Source organism: Rhinolophus hipposideros (assembly GCF_964194185.1).
Source record: "Rhinolophus hipposideros genome assembly, chromosome: 16".
Classification (NCBI taxonomy): domain Eukaryota; kingdom Metazoa; phylum Chordata; class Mammalia; order Chiroptera; family Rhinolophidae; genus Rhinolophus; species Rhinolophus hipposideros.
The window spans coordinates 2,846,829-2,868,382 of NC_138062.1; the positions used below are offsets into that span (position 1 = coordinate 2,846,829).

The 21,554-nt window shown below is 41.8% G+C and overlaps 1 protein-coding gene and 1 long non-coding RNA gene across 6 annotated transcripts in view; one reads left to right on the forward strand and one right to left on the reverse strand.

Annotated features, from left to right (window-relative positions):
* The first annotated feature begins 331 nt into the window (after positions 1-331).
* On the forward strand, positions 332-1,421 carry LOC308509152. Its single transcript, XR_013995135.1, has 3 exons — positions 332-726; positions 975-1,019; positions 1,204-1,421. It is a non-coding gene; the product is annotated as an uncharacterized lncRNA (long non-coding RNA).
* Positions 1,422-1,629: 208 nt separating this feature from the next.
* Positions 1,630-21,554, reverse strand: part of PRSS12 (serine protease 12) — a gene marked incomplete at its 5' end in the record, with an annotated part of 101,687 nt that continues 81,762 nt past the window's right edge. For 4 of the 5 annotated variants that reach the window (XM_081077143.1, XM_081077144.1, XM_081077142.1 and 1 more), the window contains 5 exons: positions 1,630-3,652; positions 5,446-5,726; positions 13,984-14,106; positions 14,783-14,861; positions 17,282-17,487. In XM_081077143.1, the coding sequence (XP_080933269.1) occupies positions 3,345-3,652; positions 5,446-5,726; positions 13,984-14,106; positions 14,783-14,861; positions 17,282-17,487 (997 nt within the window). In that variant the 3' untranslated portion in view covers positions 1,630-3,344. The remainder of the gene's footprint in view (positions 3,653-5,445; positions 5,727-13,983; positions 14,107-14,782; positions 14,862-17,281; positions 17,488-21,554) is intronic. The other variant, XM_081077145.1, reaches the window with a different exon arrangement.

A 21,554-nucleotide genomic window follows, 5' to 3' on the forward strand; every position in this document is an offset into this window, starting at 1 on the left:
GGGGCGGGGCCGCGGCAGGGAGGGCGGAACCGCGGCGGGGAGGGGCGGGGCCGCGGCGGGGAGGGGCGGGGCCGCGGCGGGGAGGGGCGGGGCCGCGGCGGGGAGGGGCGGGGCCGCAGCGGGGAGGGGCGGGGCCGCGGCGGGGAGGGGCGGGGCCGCAGCGGGGAGGGGCGGGGCCGCGGCGGGGAGGGGCGGGGCCGCGGCGGGGAGGGGCGGGGCCGCGGCGGGGAGGGGCGGGGCGGAGGCGTGGTCGCGTAGACCCCGCCCCTCGCGGGGCTTCCCGGAATAGCGTCATCCGCCGTATAAGAGCGCGTGTGCAGACGCCTTCCGTCTTTCACGTCCGGGAAGTGTTGCATGTGCTTCGGTCTCAGTCGTGTTTTGTGCGCTACAATAACGGAGACGGCGCTTTTTGGTGTAGTTAAAATGCAGGAGGTTCAGGAGTCTTGTACTGGTAGATCGGGGTCCGCGTGGCCAGCCTACAGGGTGGGAAGCCCGAGCGGACTCGGGTGTACTGTAGGTCGCGCGGCGGCCACGTGCAGCCCTGGGCGCTGAGTCCCGGGCCGCGCGCCCGTGGGCCCTGGTCCCACGGGCAAAGGCTCAGTGCATCTGACGATTGCGGGAAGGTCAGTAATGGTGCTGCCGGCTCCCTGTGGCCGTCGTGAATCCACCCCGCCACTATTAGAAATGTTCGCGCCGCGCGCGGATGCCACCAGCTGGATCCACACGGTGAGTACGCGCTGTGCGGCTGCTCGGCCAGTTCCCGCGTTGTGAGTCTCCATGTGTCTTTGGGACCTGCCAACTGTGGCAGTCTCCCTTCCTAGCCATGGAAGAGCATATTCTTGTTTATTGGCAAAGCTGTCACCATTTAATTGGTATCAGATTCTGACTTGCACAAGTAACATTGTTCACTTTTAAAAACCTGGAGGGTGCTAGGGTATTGGGCAAAGGTCTGACTATTCTTCAAATGTTTCTAGGAAGCCGAACTAATTGTTCCGATGGGTGACGTCACACATAACAAGGTACGTTCCTTTGTGTTCATAATTCGGAGTTAATCTTAGTGCTAAGGAATTGGAAGGCCCAATTTGGCCCGTTTTGCTGGCATTTGTAATTTCAAAGAGTAAACAGCCATCTGAATAGGAAGTGACTGAAAGATCGCAGTTCTGTAAGACAGATCGGTTTTATAAAGCTGTTCTTCTCTTGCAGGAATCAGGAAATCCAAAGTGACGTGGTGAAGTCTTAGCAGCCTGCTGTGCACTGCACAAACGTGATTTTAAATTGCAACAGATCCAGGAGTGATGGCAAATACTGTTCTGGAAACTACAGGCAATATTTTCAATATAGGTCTGAATGTTGTTTTTATAAAACATTTAAGAGAATAAGTGAGTGCCTCCTTGTTAAATAAAATGCTTAATTCTCTGAATAATCATCGTTCCCTGACTGATTATTAAGTGGGAAGGTAGTTGCAAATAATAGTGAAGAAACTACCTCCTGTTCTGTTCCGAGAGCATGTGGAAGTGGTATGAGTATTATAAAGTATTACAGCATTTGGGGAAAACACAAAAACCAGGTAACCTCTAAGGGAGAGAGCAGTCATTTTACACCACACACATAAAAGATTAAGGCAACTATACAAGGTGAAAGGCTATGCACTTTATTTACACAAATGTGCACTGAACATTTGAATCTTATAAAAGTTACCCTTACATTTAACAAATTAGGTAAAATAAAGGTATATTTTGTGAAGCAAATATTGTACTTCAAGTACGCCACCTGTTGACTGTCTTAAGTTTGCCAATCTGGTAGAGTTCAAATTTGAATGTGTTACTTGCACTGGCTTTGTAGTTGAATCATAAGGGCAGCCCGTTTCTAACCTGTATTGCACGTTTTTCCCGAGCCCTACAAGTGTGCACTGGATGTTGTATCATTTCTAGTTGTAAATGCTTGAAAAGTTTCCTCTATCAGAATCATGAGTTTTTAGAGAAGTTTTAGTGTTATTCTACCTGTCATGGCAATGCAATTCTGCAACGTCGTAAACTAGAAAGCAAAGCACCGTTGGTTAGCACCAGTTTTTTTTACAAAGCACCTTTTGGTGCAGAAGGGAATGAGGTCAAGTCCCTCCTTAAAAGCATCACTTAACCATCCCTAATCCCAAAATTCTCACCAACGATTCACCTTTCCATGCATCTATGCCTTGGGTATGTGGGAGTTGTTTAAGCCACCCGGGATTTGGGGCAGGACTCAACCACCATTATAACCTCTGAGCAGGATTACTTGGTATACTGAGGGGCACGCCTCTTCTACTTGGGCAAAGGTTTTGCACTGCCACCAAGAATGCCCTGTGAGGGTACATGTAAGCAGCTAGTCCTTACCCCTTTGGGCAACACAGCTTTGCCCCACTGGACAGGAAAACATTTTTAATAGCGTATTTTTTTAGCTGGGACTACTACTGGGCTTAGTCAGGTACTGTGAAGTTGCAATAGATGGCGCTCTATCGTCATAGTCCTTGGCATGACGCTAAGGAACAGACTTCTACCAAGCTTTAAATCAGGAGCGGTTACAAGGAACCAGAATAGAAATGATAACAAACGGTGGATAATCAGGTTGTGCATCCAACAACTTGAAGGTGTTTTTTATTATGTTACCGGGGATCCTTTCCAATTTTGCTAGTAACACAAGGTAGAATGTTTTTCTCATGATTGCCATAGTGCTTGGTGCAAAGGCTTCCTTCAGGAATGTGCTGTGACACTGATCCCAGTCCAGTCTACGTCTAGGTTTGTAGAATTCCTTTCCCTCTTTTGGCCTTGATTTTCTTTTGACCAAGGCTACAGAGATTCAATGTATGAAGATTTCTTGTCAGTCTTTGGAAAAAGAATCAGCTAAAAATTAATGTAAACAGAAAACCGCCTATTTTGAGTGTAATAATGGGTATGTCAAATATGGGCACTTAATATGAATTCATATATTACTGATTCAATTATAAGTTCTCAATCCCAATGTAAAAACAGCCTTTTTGCACAATCAATAAATACATAGTCTCCAGAGAATGCTGGGAAATAGGCAGAAGGGTAAACAAGGTTCAATGAGAAGAAAGAATGTAGTGTCCAGTGAAACTGATCTGGGGAGGCAATGACGCTCACTGAGAATAATCAGTACTATCTGAGGTATCGACCCAAAATGTTCACATCACAAATTCTCACCAACAGCAGAGGGGACACTCAGTTTGTATCACAACACAAAGCACAAACATGGACCTCAGGCCCCATTAGCTGGCGTCTCTGAGTACTAATGTGAAGGTTGAAAGTTTTCAGCAGATTCTTTAAACCTTTTCTTGAGGTTTCCATGAATTACAATTTGATGACACTTTTTATCCACGGTACAAAGGCTGAAACTTTGGTATAAACACCAGGCGAATCCTTGACCCCACAGCCATACCCCCAGGAGGTCACCCCGTACACAACCCAGCGTGCTCCCGGCCGTTCACACATGAGGGGTCCTCCGCTGTCTCCCTGGCAGCTGTCCACACGTCTGTGCTCATGCAGATTGCCCGCACACAGCATCCTTCCTGTAAAGCGACCCTTATAACGTTCTTCACAAAACCTCTTCGGAAGCAGGGGGATGGCTGCTTGTTGCAGAGTCCTGGAATAGGCTCGTCCTAGTCAAACCAGATCATCAGAATTAGCTTCCAGGGAAAGAACTTACAGAAAAGAGCTACACTGAACACTTGAATGGCCGTTTTAAAGTCCTAGAGTGCCATAAGTGCAGCTTAAATGAGTGAGTGATAACTAAATGATATGTAATGTCAGTACCAGCCTTTTTTTTAAGGCTTACACTTAACTTCAATCTATTTCTTAATACCGACTTTTTAAAGGAATAACTAAGTAACATTTATGCGCTTGACTACAGAGAAAAGTAACCTAAAGAAAGCATGTGTGCAGGCGGTAGTATTTGAATTGTGTACTGAAAAGCTGAGGGTGCACTCTGGTTTGGTACTAGCATGTCCACTCTAAGATTCATCTATTTCATTGGCTTGAGGATTAATTCTAAATGGCAATTATGTGTGAGTACATAAGGTGACAGTAACTATCCTAAGTATAAACAATATTTTCATAAAGATTCAGAAACAACAGCTACCTGGTGTTGGTGTACTCCATTGGGAAGCCACTCCTTTGTTGAGGGGCTAAAATGTGGGATTGCTATGCCCTCCATGACACCTTTTCCTTGGATCTAAATTCCTGATCCTATTATTCTCTGATCCTATTTACTCAGTTGGGATAATTCATCCTTAATACAACACATTCTGTAAAATCTTCCTTTGTCATTTCTAGTAATTCAGCTGTGGTGTCTAAAGGAAGGTGGCCAAACCGTCCCTGATGAAGCAATCCTAATTTTAACAGAAACTTTCATTTTCTCAGACCTGACTGTCTCCTGGATCAGCACCGTGTACTCTGACCTGATTTTACTGTACCATCCAGGAAATGTTTCCGTATTTTATGATTTCTTTCAGGATTGGTCCCAATGCTTTTTCAGTATGTTCTATATCTCATTGCTATGAACGAAGTAAGTGGAAAGCCCGGATTTAATGTGGCATGGGATAAAATGAACATTGAAATACTTATATATTTATGAATAAAACTTTGTTGAAATTATCCCTGTAGAAATACTTATTTGATGCTCTTTTCACGAGTACAATTATCAGTATTAATTATGTTTAATGGCGAGCGATCCGCCTACATTTCTCCTTATCCAACAGTCATTTGTTAGTGGAGCACCTACCCCGGAGGCCTAACCCGCTGTTTCTAGGGCAGTCCCGAGCAAGTACTAAGAGGTGTAACTGACTTAACTCTAAGATGGTACAAAGAGCTGCTCGCCTGCAAGGGAAACTGAACACTGTCCTCTTGCTTGGGGACCCAGAGGTGGGAGGGATGGGGGGATGAAGGAGGAACGCCAATGGGTGGGATCCCTCCATGTCAACCTCAGCAGCTTTGCCTTGGTCTGTTCTATGCTTAGGAATTCTCCATCAGATCTAGTTTGAGAAGGCCTCTATTACAAAAAGAAACCACCAAACACCAAAGCCCTTCGCTGGGGTAGCTTCATCAAACTCCTCTGGGAAAGCTTCCAAATATGGTCATCCAAGCTCAAGCCTTAGGGTAGAGTCTTCAACTCTCTTCCTTTGCCTCCTCACTACTCAGGAACTGGAAGTCAAGAGAGGAATCCTTACCTCTTGAACCCCAAGCCTGCTTGTGCTGAAGTTCTAATAGGAGCCCACAGTACGCGCAGGACGTCGACCCCAGTGACACACATACATCTCACACTTGGCGGAACTTCCAAACCACTTGGCCTCATTCCGTTAACACTTTACGACCCACTGTACAGCCAAATGCGTGGCGCAGCCCCGACCCCAGCACGTGCCAGATCGCCTCTGTTCCGTTGTCTCGTCTCCATTACCTGTGTCTCCCCATCCTGTGATGTGACAATTGGAGGCTGTCTTCTGTGGCCTCTCTCTCCAGGCTGGCAAACAGGCTGGCAAGACGTGGCTGCTGAATCGAGCACACTGCCCGTCAGATCCCTGTAACCTGACCAGGGCGATGTCGTAGTCACTGCTGTCCGGTCGGTAGGCCTGGTGAAGGACGATCTGCTGAACTCCCATCTCCTCTTCAAACTCCTCGGGCACCAGAGTATGGTGATCCCCAACCCGAACGGCGTAGCTCCGCGTGCTGTTACCGTACCTGAGAGGCAGAGAGCCCGTCAGAGGCTCGTCTCAAATGCTGAAGCCATCGCAGTCAGAGGGAAGGCTGCACACCATCAGCCTTTCCTCCAAATCCTTAGTCCCCTTTGTAAGCTTCACCTTTCTTCCCATTTCTCTGCCCCCAGCACGCTTGGTACTTATTGAAACCCACTGTCATCCTTCAACCCACTGGTTATTTTTCATTTCAATCTCACTGCTTATGACGTCCCTTCTTACTAGGCTCGGATTCTACAATCACTCTTTTGCAAAAACTTTCAATCCTTTCCTTTTATCTGCCAAAAGTCTAACTCTGGTTTCATTGCCTATTTTGTGCTAGTATCCGACTGTGGAAAGGAAAAAACTACATTTAATAGCCCTCATCTTAATTTTTTCTCTCAAAACGAGAGTCTTCCACTGCATACCAGACCTGTGCTTAAATGTGAGTATAGAGAAGCTGGCATTTTCTAGTGACTGCCTATTGAAAACATAACCTCCCATTTACTCCTGTACATTACTGGAAGGTGTAAGTTATTCAAACATTCTGATAGCCCTGAGTAGGGCTCCGACAACTCTGTGATATGTAAGGTAATTTTCCTAAAAAACTAAACAGTGGAACACAGATGACTGAAATCCTGCCACCCACCACTGCTCTATGGTATTAATAGTTTCCTGTGGTTCCAGGAGATGCTCCATTTCCAATCTTAAATCGTTACATATTTTAACATTCAGGATGCTTTTTACATATTGTGCCCAGGGAATATCCTCTTATGGGTTCGACTTCAAAACTGAAGAAAAGTTTAGGATTGTTTCCCATCCGAAAACTGTACAAAGTAATAATCATGGACGATAATCAGATATTTAAGTAATTCTCACTTAACTTCTACTTTCTGTTTATTGATATTATACTATAAAAACTCAATATACCTAATGAATCTGTTCAGGTTTTAAAGTCAAACGCCAAGTGATTTACTACTTTTCTATAAGAATAACGGTGAGTGCACCCTTGAAAGTGCTGCTGAAATGCTTCACGTGTCTTTGGAATAGGAGCTTCAAAACAATCTCTAGCTTCACTGTCTCATGCGGTAACCAACGGCCACATGTGACTATTGGGGCCCCTGAAACGTGGTTCATCCGCATTGAGATGTGCTGAAAGTAGGAAACAGGCTCAGGAGCTTGAATATTTAGCATGGGAAAAAAATACTAAAGATATTGTCTCCATAGATCATTAATAAAAACAACCTCAGTTTTTATATTTTGCAATGGTAAAATTTTGGATATTCTGAGTTAAAGTATATTATTAAAGTTAATTTCACTTGTTTGGGTTTTTCTTTTAATGTGGCTGCTAGAAAATTTAAAGTTACACATATGACTTGTATTTTGTGGCTCACATGTTTCTACTAGACAACACTGGTGTAGAGAAATTGGTGGCATAAAGCAGGCATCCCATTTTATGATCTGTCTTTAATGCAATCTCTTACACTGCTTATAACTTTTAACTTCATTTATCATACATTTCCTTCACACGTCAGCTAGGGACCAGCTAAACCTAAGCAGTGGCTCCTACATCCCTCTCACTCTGATTATTCTTAGCCTAGATTAATGCTTGGAATTTGAGGAGCATTGCACACAGGACCGGCTTAGTCCGCGAACCAAATCCCCATGTCTTCATGTCACCTGCTTATGGCTATGACCACACGCTTCAGGGACAACACTGGCTGAGGTCCCCAGAATGACGGTGGACTTGGAAAGCACTTACTATGGTTCTAGGCTTCTCAAGAAAACGTATCAAGGATCCTCTTTTGCAATGTATTTTAAGGTCTCTCTAGTTGAGCTTTTGTTATTTAGATATACTTTATTATATTCAAAAATGTTTCTAAAATAAACATGTCAGGTTTGGGCTGACACTCCGTTCAGTTGTCTGCTCTGCTGAAATGCCTTCAACTCCCCCTCAAATAAAACTTGGATGAAATTCTCAGATAAGCTTGAGCAAGAGAACACAGCAGTTTAGTAAAATCTAATATGCAGATTCCTCTGAGATTCTAGAGTTAAACAACAACAAATTACTAAGGTTAAAAATAGCAGAGTTAATGCAGGTTGCAGGCTCATTTTCTTTGTATGTTCTCTACAGATTCATCTTTTCAAAAAGAATATTTCACATCAGCCTGTGCATATCTGCTACTACTAGAATCTGTTTTTCTCTTTGTCTGGATGAAACTGAAAAAGTGGCTGACGGAAGTGGCTTGTATAAATGGTTCCAGTTGCTTAGAGAGCAGTGGCCTTTTCCGTGTAAACCTGCCTCGTCCCTCATGGTGTGTTTCTGGGGACAGGAGTATATGTATCACCAAAAACACTGCCATATACTAACTCATGATGGAACAGATGTCCTTTAAAAGTAAGTCCCGTGACCTCTGTGGCCTTTCTCCCCAATTACAAAGATCTAGACATTTCTGATTTGCAGAGCGACAATCTCTGACAATTTCTGTGGTGTTTGTAGGCAAAAAGTGAAAACAATAAAATCAGGCAAAGCTATGTTCTTGATCAAATCCAATTTGCAGTAGAATGACAGAAATAAGAGACTCTCTGGTTTGGGAACATTTTTTCCTCCCAAAAGGTGTTTGTTATCAGAATAAGCCATGAAAGGAAATTAGTTTAATAGTCAAGAGTTTTTCTCTCAATGATATTGCTACATTACCATGGAAAGAGGGTCATTTCAAGATCCTGGTGGTTGTGGTTTAGAGTACAAACCAGCAAAAACAAGCAATTTATATTATGTAAGATTCATAGGGCAACTACAAAAAATATTTAATTTATCCAAGTCTCCACCTCAAACCGCCAACAGGATATTGCATTCCAAAATCTGTATTGCATTAACACTAGGAAAAATGTGAGAAATGAGACAGAGGCCTTTCAATGGTGATTCACCAGCTACCTCGGTTCCCCTTGTTATGTCTGCATATGAGAGGGTTTGGGGCACCTCACAGTATGTGAAAGCCAAACACAAATTAGAGCTAGCCTGCTAGAACTCCGCCAGCATCTCAGCAAAGCACCTTGTTATGTAAGGAGACCGCCCCACAGGAAATGGTCTCATCCTCCCCAGGCCATGGAGAGGATGACCCTGGTGTGAGGGTCATATAAAAGACTGACTCTTCTACTAAGGCAAAACAAGTAAACATGAAAAGCTCTCGTCCCATTGCATACCATACCCCGAGTGTCAATAAGAAGCTACGCCTCACTGTTCAGGAAGGGCTGCTGCAGAGCCCTGCCTGTCCGTTCACAGAAAAGAGGCCGATGGGAACCCTTACACATATGGAAGTTACAGCAGGAGACACAGAGCAAAGGGAGTGAGACAGCTACTTTCAATGCATGAAACCCAGGCGCCCTACCAGGAGCCCTTAAATTAGAATTCCAAGAAATCTAAAGGGGAGGTAACCTCTCAGACCGGACCACACTGCCGCTATACTTGTCTCTGCAATTCCAGAGGAAATCTATCTAATGGGGCAAATTTCAGAGTTTCTGATGATTAAAGGAGGATTGTTTTAATCCAAAATCCCTGAACCCAGAACAAAAGCTTGTTCTAATCACTGGTAACTGTCCTCATGCCTTTTAATAAAGTTACTGCAATAAAGATGTGACTTGTAGCCTCCTAGGGCACTTTCAAACAGGAAGTCGATGAAACCCAGCAAAGGTTACGGACCAAATCACAGGGATATATAATAGATTTACAAAACAATTTTCTCCCTACGCACATTCAAAGAGTCTTGCATTGTAGCCAAAGCACATAATCTGCTCCTGTCTTTTAATCAGCTTTATCTTCTGTGCATATAATGGGAAGAAATTCAGAATGACACATGGAAGAAGTTATCTGTTGATCTGGATTTAAAATACCACTGTCCTCTAATGAGTCCAACATCCTTCAGTACGTCCGCTATCTGGGAACTGAGCCCCCGCTTTCATCCTGCAGCAATCATTCAGGAGCATCTACGGACGCCAAGTAGTACACCAGATACTTGGTTTACAAACACAGATGAGATGATTGCCGACTGGGAGTCACAATCTAGAAGGAGAAGGTCACGGGAGGACTGATGACATGTAAACAAACAAACCCACACATGTACCTAAAAAAAGACCTTCCAGGCTACCCAAGAGTCACATCCAAGTTTTCAACCTCAAGTGGAATTTTGAGGCAACTTCCCTACTTTGATACTTTCAGCCTTGAACCCTAAGTCTATAACTTTTAGCAGAGACTTGAAAGACTAGAAGTCTTGAACAAGAAGAGGGCAATGCTAACTGAGCCTACTGAGTCACTCTGCCAGAACACCACGCCCCACGCCCGGCTTGTGTGGCTTCTCCGCGCCGCACCTCCATACTCTTCTCCACTAGCCGGTGGCGGAAGATCACCTGGACTCCCTCCTTTTGCTAATAATAATCCGTGATTTCTTTTTTCTGAACCCCCAACATAACAATGGCCAACGTTTGTTTTGAATTGTATAGTTTATAAAATACTCTCACATATTTTGCAAATCATTTGTTCCTTCATAGTGGAGTATTATTGCCTTCATTGTACAGATGGGAAAATGAATGGAGGCTCCAAGGAGTTAAACAATGTCCACACATTACACAGCTGACAACTGGAGGGGCTAGAACTGCGAGCCTGGTCTCAACAGCCTGGTCTCAATGTCTTCCTTACACGGTACCAAGTTGTACTGTTTTTCGGGCCCAGTGTCTCTGCCTCACTCCCTCCTGTTCTTCTCTATCGTCAGCCTGTCTCTGTTACAACAGCCTAAAACCCGTCTCCCTCCACTTCCTTCCACAGTGGGTCCTACCCGCTTGGTAATGTGGGCCAATCGGAGTCACTCCAGAAAAAGGCTTCTAAGCACACAGGCAAAGACTTTTTATATAATTTGAAGCTCATTCACCGATAAATCGATTACTGACTTTGCTTTACCCTCTCAGATCTACCCCATATGTCTCCAAATGACTCATCTCCTAAAGAAGCTCTTTGATCACATTTCAAGGCTCCAAAACCTTCAGCAGTCTCCCCACTGCTTACTGAATGAGCAGAAATTCACTGCCATGGCACCCCAGGCCTTTCCTGTTTCTTTCTTGTAAGCCCGTGAATCCCAGATCCCCTATCCGGGTAATTGCCATCCTTCAAATATGCCTGATGCTTCCCCCCCCCCCCCCCGTTGCAATGTCAACATCAGACATCACCCACCCCCTGCCTCTGCTTATACATGAATCCAGTCTCTCTGCTTGGACTCCAAACAGAAGAACTCACGCTTTCTACCACATACAGCCATCTTTGCACTGTCCTAAAATTAAAGAAATAAAAAATCAACAACAAAACTGTTACATGAAAACAAAAATTATCTTATCTCCCATTCACATCTGTGGTATCTGAAGCCACAGGTAACGAACCTAATTGGATCCCACACCATGTCCCTTTTGCGGGGCGTCCTTGGTCGCCATTTTCGTGATATGGCACCCAGCACAGAGCTCGGGCCTGACAGTGATGCTGCTTGAGCGGCTAGGACAGGACAGCAAGGCTGGACACTGCTGTGTCGCTGCTGCCCAGCTGAAGATTCTGCGGGCAGTCCCACTGCACCACTGTCACCGCAAGGCTGGGCGACACTACCACCCACAAGGGCTTCTCCACTTGTGCTGTATTGAAGCCCAATTTCCTGGCAATGTTTCCCTTCCCTCTCATTCTATACTGCTTGTCAGAATTAGCCTATCAAGGTCTCTTGCACCATGGAGCCTAACTTCCAACATATCACGTGTCCCTGCCCATCTCCTGGCGTCCAAAACTATAATTAACTGACCATCACTGTCCCTTCCCATTTAGTGGTCAATATGTCAACTAGGACAAAGGTAAGTATCCTGTAAGTATCCTGTCTTATATTCTTCCAGTCCTTCCTCAGACGTCCAGACCATAGTCTGTTCTATGCACTGAGCGTGGTCTTCACCTTTGGGGGACATAACAATCGACAAAAATGCAAACTCGGGGGTCTGGGCTCCAAAGATTCAGTAGATCTGAGTAGGGGCCCAGGAATCTGCACCGCTAACAGGCGGAAGGTATCTGATACAGTGGTGAGAAGACCACACTTTGAGATGGTGTCCCAAACTCCTTTTGATGCTGTCATGTCAGCAGTACCAATGCCCCCTTCTTCTGGGAGCCTATGGCTGCATTACACCCTCTCATGAAAGCAAGGGGCCCGTCTCTCTTGTTCCCCAGGGTATCTCTAATGCATGGCGTATTCCCTGGAGTCTTAGAGGCTCAATAAAGTTTTGTTACAGTAATGAGGGAATACCATTTTTATCATCTGTGTCACTCAGGTAACACATGCATGTATTAAACGTGTTGGTATACTGGTGAGCTCTCAAACTCTCACACTCAGTTATTATCCCAGAATTGACAAGGGCTCTGTAGTATAGACTGTGCATTCTGCTGCACCTTCAGCACGGAAGGTTACTCCATGAATACTCATCAAAACTGGTGAGAGGAAGTGAATAGAGAGACTAGAAGTAAAGACGTATGAGAACTTGGTATATTACATACGACAGTGGGTAAAGAATGGCATGTGAAATCAAAAGTGCTGGGAAAATAATTATCCATAAAGAAAACTATAAAATTAGGTCCATTTTTCATACCATACACTTTACACAAATTTAAACTGTGAACCGACTGAAAATCTAAACATAAAAAGAAAAACAAATTCTTTTTAGTAAAAAAATAAGAGAATGTCTTCATTATATGGGCTAGTAGGATTTTTAAAATAACAAATGTAAAACATTTATAGAATTTCAAAGGAAAAGATTGACACATTTAAAAATATTGGGAAAAAAATAAAAAAAATAAAAATAAAAATATTGAAATATCTTCATCAGAAACAGACCTTAAACAAGACAAAGGACAGGCCCCAGACTGAGGAAAGGTATTTGTAATGTATCACAATAAAGACTTTGTTCACAAAACATATCCAAACATTTAAAAAAATCAATTGCAGAAAGACGAGCCAGTAGAAAAGCAAGCAACTAATATAAACAAACACTTTGTGAAGGAAGAAGATACTAAGTAGGGAATGGAATTAAAAATAAATCCCAAAACTCAAAGCTCGGCAACAATTAAGTGCTATAGCATTGAGTGGAGGGAAGGCCCAGGGACCCCCTTTCTGCACTGTAAACTGACACGGTCACCGTAGAGAGGGAATCGTGGTGCCCAGGAAAGCTGAATGGCACTCGGCCAGGACCCAGTGTACCACGGAATGGGTGTCCAGCACGACACTGTGTTTACAGAGAAAGGATGGAAACCCCCCACCATCCATCAGAGGGGAATGAAGAAACTGGCTTAGTCTTACAACAGGAGTTAAAATCCAAACGGCTTAAAGGGAACAAAATCTCCATGGACGGACTGCAAATACACAGTGAAGCCAAATGATATCACATGGGAAAAAATATAAAACAAATTTTTGCTTGGAAGAATTTTTAACAATGTGGTACATATTTTATTAAAACTTTTATTATTATGGGCATTTTCAAATACACAAAATTAGGAAAGCACAGTGAAACTCCTTGTACTCATCACCTTGCTTCAATAATTACCAGTATTTTGCCAAGCATTAGTATATGTTTTTATCAAAATCCATGCTGGGGAAATGGCCATCAGCCGGGACCCCTAGAGACCATAGGACCAGGGGAGACCCGGGACCCCGGGACCACAGGACGAACAGAAATGCAGCCGGGCTGTAGAGCAGGTGGCACCACAACCAGCACTGTGCCTGCGTGTGACACCCCTCTGACTGGGGAAGATGTCAGACTGGACTGATAAAATGTTTGGGACATGAGGAAATAATCAGGACGCAAGCTTCCTTTCTAAAAGGCAAATGGAGAAATCTAGAAGACATGAAACACCAAGAAGGCCGAAGGATCAAAAACACTGCAGCTGAGCTTCGTAAGCCTGTACCTGGAGGCTCCCAGAGCTCTCTGGGGCATGATGTCACCCGCAGACACCTGACATCGCTGCCTGCCCCAAAGGCCCATCTCCTGTGCTCCTCAACCCCAGGCTGCACGGAGCTCCCCGAGGGCTCTCTGCCCTTATGCTCCATCCCTGGCTTCCGTGGTGTCCGGGGCGCAGACAAGGAGGGCCCACAGCCCACAGCCCGGCTCTCACTCCCCAGGTTGCTAGCGTGTGAAGAGCAGAGGCGACCGGAAGATCTGGCAAAGAGCAAAGCGAGTTGTCTGGCAAGGTGGACACCTACCTCTTGAAGCAGTGTGCCGCCGTGAGAACCCAGCAGCTACTCAGGAGCGTGGCCCCACAAAGCAGCCTGCCGTCTCCGTGGGACGACTTCAGCCGGAGCGACGCCTGCCAAGGCCAACCACCCCTACAAGGAAGTACGTCCTCGTCAGTACCGAAAAGCAGAGAAAAGTGTCCATTAAAATACCGACTTAGCAGGCCGGCGGGTGGGGGAAAGGAGCATAAAGGGGACACATCCGGATGTAAGACCCCTCCTACTCTGAGAGTGATGCCGACAGCCCTGGGCCCACAGGCACTGCACGCCTCGCATCTCTCCCTGACATTCTAGAAACCAGTTGAGTCTTCTGTGTATTTCATGATGCCAAGCACATTTTCTCTCCTCACTCTACCTCCCCTGGGCAGCCTGAAGAGTGTTTAATAAGCAAAGCACTGGTTTTCCATTAGAAATCCAACAAACAAAATAATTACACTAAAATGAGTCAAATCCAAGACAACTATTTTCTAAATTAAATGAATTTTGTAGTGACGCATGTTTTCAGCTCACCCGTTAAATTAGTTTGTTTCTGCCATGTAACTTTTCAGCAACACACCTGTTGCATACATCGGAATAGTTACCCGAGAACATGGTCTGTATCAAGTGAATACGTCAAAGGGCAGTGAAATGACCATGTGATTTGTAGTTAACTTAGAAAATCAAATGAGTAAAATGAATACCTTGTATCATAGTAGACAATCCCGATTTATAACCTTGTATGTACATGAATAATTTGGAACATGGAAAATCTCTCCTGAAGCACCTTTACCTTAAGGAGTTTTCCCCACCAATGACACGCTTCTGCCGGCGATGCCGTGACCTCAGACCACAGACAGAGGACAGGGGCTCTGAGGAGAGAAACATGTTGTGAATCACACTCGCACAGAGCTGAGGGGGTAAAGGCGCAGTCACACATCCCTGCTGCTTCCCCATGGGAGATGCCTTTCTCTTCAAATTATAGGAACCTTGCTCTTACAATAAGAATAAAAAGTTGTTTCCTCCTTTAACTAAGGCAGCCATGATTCTCAAGCTGAGGAGGAATGTTATGAGGTTCCTCACATCGTCCCTGGAGGGTTTCACAGATGCTGAGCGGCCTGAGCCTGTCCAGTACGTGACCCCCCAGTAGAAGGGACCCGCATCTCCTCTGCTGATGACACAGGTTGTTTGGGGTTTGGGAACATGAAACAAAACATGACAACTACACAGGCAATAAAGGTCTAAGTTACTTCTTTGTCACATAAATGCCCTTGGAAGACACGTATGGACACGTACCTCAGGGGAACAAAGCCACTGAGGATGGAATTCTGATCCACATTAACTTTTACTCAGTAACACGTGGAAAGGGTTTACTAAGAAACTGTACTTAAGGTATGCAGTCAAACTTCACAAGATAACCAACTTCTGACAAGATTATAAAAAAGAGCTATATTAAAAATATATGAAAAGGTGGTGCACAAAAGGAGGGTAAATCTAAGGTATGACTAGGTTTTTAAATCTTTTCAGAAGGTAGGAGAATTTGCATAGGGGTACTTTGTTTCTTTGATGAAGCACATGTGTATAAAGGGTAGACATACACTGTTTTGCTCTATGTGTGAGAAGAGACTTGCCAGGAACATGACAACCTAGGAAGCACTAACAGTCTCCCGTGATAACCGAGGGAAGGAGCCCCACAGATTGGCCCCAGTAGTCTCCTAATGGAGAAAGAGCTCCCACAATGTGTATATCCCAAGATGACTAATCTACCACATGACCTCAGATGCCTGCTGCCAAACTTTATCCTCATCTCTTAGGATGTGAGTCCTCCAGATGACACTGCAAATTATAAGTTATTAGAAACCGTACCTTTGCAATAATGCTGCAAGTCAGATCATGTGCATGGTGCCAAGACAAGGAATGATGTAATAATGAGCCAGCAAAGCTAAGGGTTTACCTCACTCTGGGGCAAAGCACCAGATTGCCAGAAAGGAAAATCTACTTACAGCCATAACACCCACTGTTGTAAAAAGTTAAAAGGCCAAATGCAGTTCATTTATAAAAGAATCCCAGCAGATGACCAGTGGCTTGAATCTGAGTCACCTTATACAAGTCAATGGGTCTTGAGACCCAGTGCAAAACCAACAGGTTAATAAGCCAGATTCCATCATCCAGCTGGTCTGAAATGAAATCTTTTTATTTGAGACACGGCAGCACTGGAACCATGGAAAGGTATCAAAATAAATACTGCTACAACTCTAGGAAGGCATAAAAACAAGTGTATATAATGGAGAAATAACTCTATGGTATATCATATTTTAAAATAGGATTACATAGAAATATAATAGCATGTTTTACAGTTATTGAATTTTTGTGTTCTTCTACTGCTTAAGTAATAATCCAAAGAATTAGTTATATTAGTTATATTTAACTTGTAACTGTAGTTTAAATTACTGAAGGGAATTTAATAAATTAAGTTGTAATCAATACTTAGGAGAACTTGGCTTGCCAAACCATATTTATTACATACAAATATATCTTCACACCTAAAGCTCAAAAGGTTGTAAGGATTCTTCTCCACACTCAAAGGCCCCACAGATAGATAGTGAGAATCATATTAACAACATCCACTTGTTTCTTGTATTGTCTTTAGCAGTTACGAAAAGATGGTAGAAAAGGAGATCACGCAAATACAGGTGCTCCTGATTTTCAGCAAATCCAAAACTGTAAACTTTCAATCCACATAAACAAAGAAGTGATTGTTCTTTTCATAAAATATAACTCAGTTTTCTCCATAATAGCTAGTTCTTCTACTTATTCATTTAAATCAGTATTTGTTGCATAAAAATTAAGAGCTTTCAAGAACTCTTCTATTTAAGTATGAAACATCTATGACTGTATTATACTAAAAGATTATTTCTCATTTTCCTCACAGTTTTTAAATTTCACAGAATAAAATCTACAAACGATAATTTTCTTTCTGTAATTAATTTTTTAAAATGACCCCTGTTGTTTAAAATACTAGGAAGAGCACAAGAAGTGCTTTTGTGTTACTACATCCAGAGGAGGCATGGTTTAGAAATGACTGAGGACGTGAAAAAGGGGAAGTTTCCAGAGATGACCAAGTCTTGTACAACCACTCGTAGCCTTGAACTCTGCTCTCCGAGGAGGCAGGTTTGTCATGAACCAGTGCCTCCAAACACCATCAGAAGGAGCAGGGGTGTGTGTCCTCTACAGCTGAGGGTAAGGACGCGGGGATCAGGACCTCCACCTCGTACAGGAGACAATGGCTTACCTTTATTACTGTTACCTGACGGTTTCTTGCCAATATAATCACAAATAACGCCAGCGTCTTCACTGTGGCGGCAGTTATGTCTTCCGATATCGTCTTTGATACAGTCGGCCAGGGACCTCTCATTTCCTGTGCACTTCACATTATCCACGTGGATGGGTCCTTTTCCTTCCCCGAAATAAGCCATGGTTCTTGCTCTGGCAGGACCCCTGGGAGCAGAGCATGTTAGAGGATGTGGAAAAGCAGTCAATCATGTATCTGAATGAAACAGAAGATACACCTTCTTTTAAGGTTCTAGATGTATATTGCTGAATAAGGCACGCCTTTGGAAGGCAAGTTGTTTATCTGAAACATGTATAATTAAAATGTAACTATTTAAAGAAAAAGAGTGTTTCTGTTCTATTTTGTATATGACAGTTCTGTCTGGAATTTATTTCTGTTTAGTGTTAATAAAGGATCTAGCTTCATTTTAGTCCCTAAAGTAATTATCCCAATAACTTTTCCTGCTGCATTGAAGGGCTTTTGTATTTACTTATTTGTCACACTTATACATATCCTAGCTATTTCTTCATCTTTATAGTCCAGTAATTCCCAACCTTGGCTACACATTAGAATTACTATTAGGAGCTTTTAAATACAGCAAAACCTGAACCCCACCCGACGTCAATGAAAGGAGAATCCATGGCGTGGGGCTAGGCATTGTAATATTTTTTTAAGCCACAAAGTGATTTTCATGTACAATCAAGTTCGCTAACCACTGCTGTAGCTGCTGTCATTGGCCCTTTGCCTATCGCTGTGCCAGTCTCACATGGATTTGATTTCAGAAGAATACAGAAGTCAAGTCCTTCTCCCCTCCCCTACACTCACTTTTATGAGGGTCACATTTAATGGTCATAATAGATTAACTTCCGATTTGTCTTCCCAGTTGGACTGTGATGTATCCTTTATTCAACCTTCTAGCTTTAGTAAAAAACATTTTTTTTTTACATAGGTATCAATTCTTGTGAAGTTCTTTTCTAGATTTTTTTTAAAATTTCTGTACCTTCTATAAATGAGATTTTTTTTCTTTTTATTCTCTACATAGCATATAGGAGCATTAATGTTTTTGAAAATATTTATAATTTATGTTGTTACATTACTAAACATTACTTCTAATGTCTTTCTAGTAGATTCTCCTGAGTTTTCTAAGTGAACAATCAGATTATTCATATAACAATTCTGAAGTTACTTTCCAGCTTTTCAATACTGCTTCACAATCTTAATGATTAGTGGCACCTCCAGGCAATACTGAGTCATGGCAGTGAGAGCAGACATTCTTGTTTGTTCCTACTTGATGCTTGTTTTGATATAAAGTTAATGTGATTTTATTTTATTCTCAGATTCCTAAGTGATATAAAAAAGGAATATTGATTTTTATAACTTTTCAACATTAAGATGATGATCATATTTATTTATTTTCATTTCTAGATGACAAATGAAATACATTAATTGAATGCCTCAGCTTGAACCACTCACATTCTTGCAACAGACTGTTTGTTTGGGCTATACTGTTGTTCTTTTATTACACAGTTGGATAAAATTTGCTAATAATTTGTTTAGACTTTTTTATGAAAATTTGTGAGATCCGGGTACAGCTTTTTTTTAGTGTGTGTATACTTCTCTTGTCTAGTCTTGAAATCAAGTTATATTAGCCTCAGAAAATGAATACAAAGATTTCCATTTGTTTTTGTTGGGATTTTGTTTGTTTGTTTATTTGTTTTGCTCAGCAACGATGTATATAACTCAGGAATTATCTGTCTTGAAGACTGGCCAACATTTTTCATCAGACTACAGTCATTTCTTCCATGGTCACTAATCTATTTGGGTTTTCTATCTTTTGTTTCAATTTTGATAATTATAATTTTGTTGAAAATGTACAGTTTCCCAGGTAACTGTCCATTTCATCTAGATTTCCAAATTTATTAGCTAAAAGTCATTCATAGTATTCTACAGTTTTTTAAAACTTGCTGTATATCTGGGCTTACATTCCTTTTCTTTTCTCTGATGTTTACTTGTATTCTCCCTGTTTCTTAGTTAGAATTGCCAAAAATTAGTGTTTATTTTACTAATCCTTTTTAAAAATGAAAATAATTGTTGATAGTGTGGATGTGTAATGTAAAGCTATTTGAAATTCAAATAGGTATAATTTGAAGAAAAGTAAAAGAAATAATATTTATCGTCGAAACAAGGAAATATAATGAAGGCTTACTACTCTTTAGAAAATGAATAGCATTCAGAAACTAATACCCCAGATGATTCCCATCAATTTGGGGAATGACGTTCAGTGGAGGTAGAAGGTAAATAACAGGACAATAAACGTCTTGATATTTTTCAGGAAGCAGAAGTTACAGATGGTAATTTTTGATATTGCTAGAAAATATGGCAGTATGTTTGCTAAAAATTTAAAGAGAACTTCCAGTGAAACAATAAGAATGCTGAACTTCCAGAGTGCTAGGGAAATGAAGGAAAATAAAAAATCGGATTGCCTGCAAATCAAAAAACAGAAGGTTACACAAAGAACAGACAATGAAGCGTTACATGTAGCATAAAAGCAAATGGCATGTAGAAGTAAACATATAGAAAATAAAATTAGACGCATTCAATAAAACAAAAGAATGACTTCTTAGCAATTTACCAATCAAGTAACAGACTAAAAAGATGCACCATTTTAGATATCAACAACCATAAACTAGAGGACATTTTTAACTAATAAAAGTACATGATTAAATAAAGACATTCTCAATGATACAATGAAATCTAATACATTTATCATTTTTTTAAATAAGTAAGCACTGTACCATCTGCAGGAAAAAGAGAAGAGACCTCCCACTGGGTTAGAGGCAGGAGTGATTCAGAGTTGGGAATTTCAATAAGACAGTAGGCTCTAGTCCATCCATATTTAAACTGGGTGTCAAGTACACCTGGGAGTAGAGGATGACTTTCTAAGGGACACATGGATGGATTTTAAGGGAATCAATATTCAGATCCTCAGATTCCGTGTATATTCGCTCCTAAAACTGGTCTTGCTGAAATAAAGATTAACTTCTTCAAAATTTCCCTTCTCCCACTTCACAAAACAAGGCATCTCTTTCACTCATCCCAAATGCTACCACCAGGTATTGCTCCTAGATTTAAAAAGCCTCTAAAGGGGCTAGAAGAACAATTGAAAATATATGAGCGAGATGAAGGCTCCTTTAATCCAAGAACCATAAACCCAATCCATCAGCCTAATTAAGAAGTGGAAACTTTGGTCAACTTTTATTTCCAATGTTAAATAATTATTTAACATTTTTTTTTGTTATTTTTCATCAGTTGTGTGCTAGAAATCATAAAACCCAGACAGGAACTTGTTAGAAGAATTTAATTTCTCTCTCCTTGTGTGTACACACATTTTTTAAAGCATAATGATATGAGGATTCTGTGGGGGAAATATATAAATTATAATTTCAAGGAGAAAAAGGGACTATGTAAAGTTTGTGAAGATCAAAGAAGAGCTTGTTGGTGTATTTCTTAAATGAATGACAGAGAGAATGTCAAATCACTACCTTATTTATATTCCACTGGATATAATTAAAAGGATGATGTAACTGTTCTATTTTTAAATGTCATACAAATATGCCCGAAATTAAATCCTTTGCAGTGATTTAAATGTAAGATAAAAATTAGAGAAACTTAATATTAGGTCTCTACTAGAATAGTAGGGTCCACAATTTAAAATAAAAATATTTTAAGGGATATTACTCTAATTAATATGTAGTTCCAGAACAATGTCATATTGAAACATATGCTAACAGATTGACACAAAGTTCAAATAGAATGGAATTTCCATCGTGGCTATTTAGTCTATCTTAACGAGGTTAACTGATGTCAACACATTCTCTCTCAGCCCTCTAAACACAATATGCTCCTATCCCAGACCTTGCCAGACATTATGTAACACATCATTAAATAATGCCTTTCACTTTCTGTTGACTTTAAGCATGTCTAGATTACTTACCATCACATATCCTGGTTTATATTACTTCATTTGTTTCTCCCACTTAGAAAACGCATTCTATTGCCATCATGATTTTCAGTGTTCCCAAAGACTAATCCTTCAGTATGATACAGCTGTCTAGGGGACAGAGCTCCAGATTTCTTCTTAATAAGGCTCAAGGCTTTTGAGAGCTTTAAATTTTTCTGGATTGATTTCTACAAACAAACGCTTTTTATCAAAGATTTTTAACAATTCAGTCAA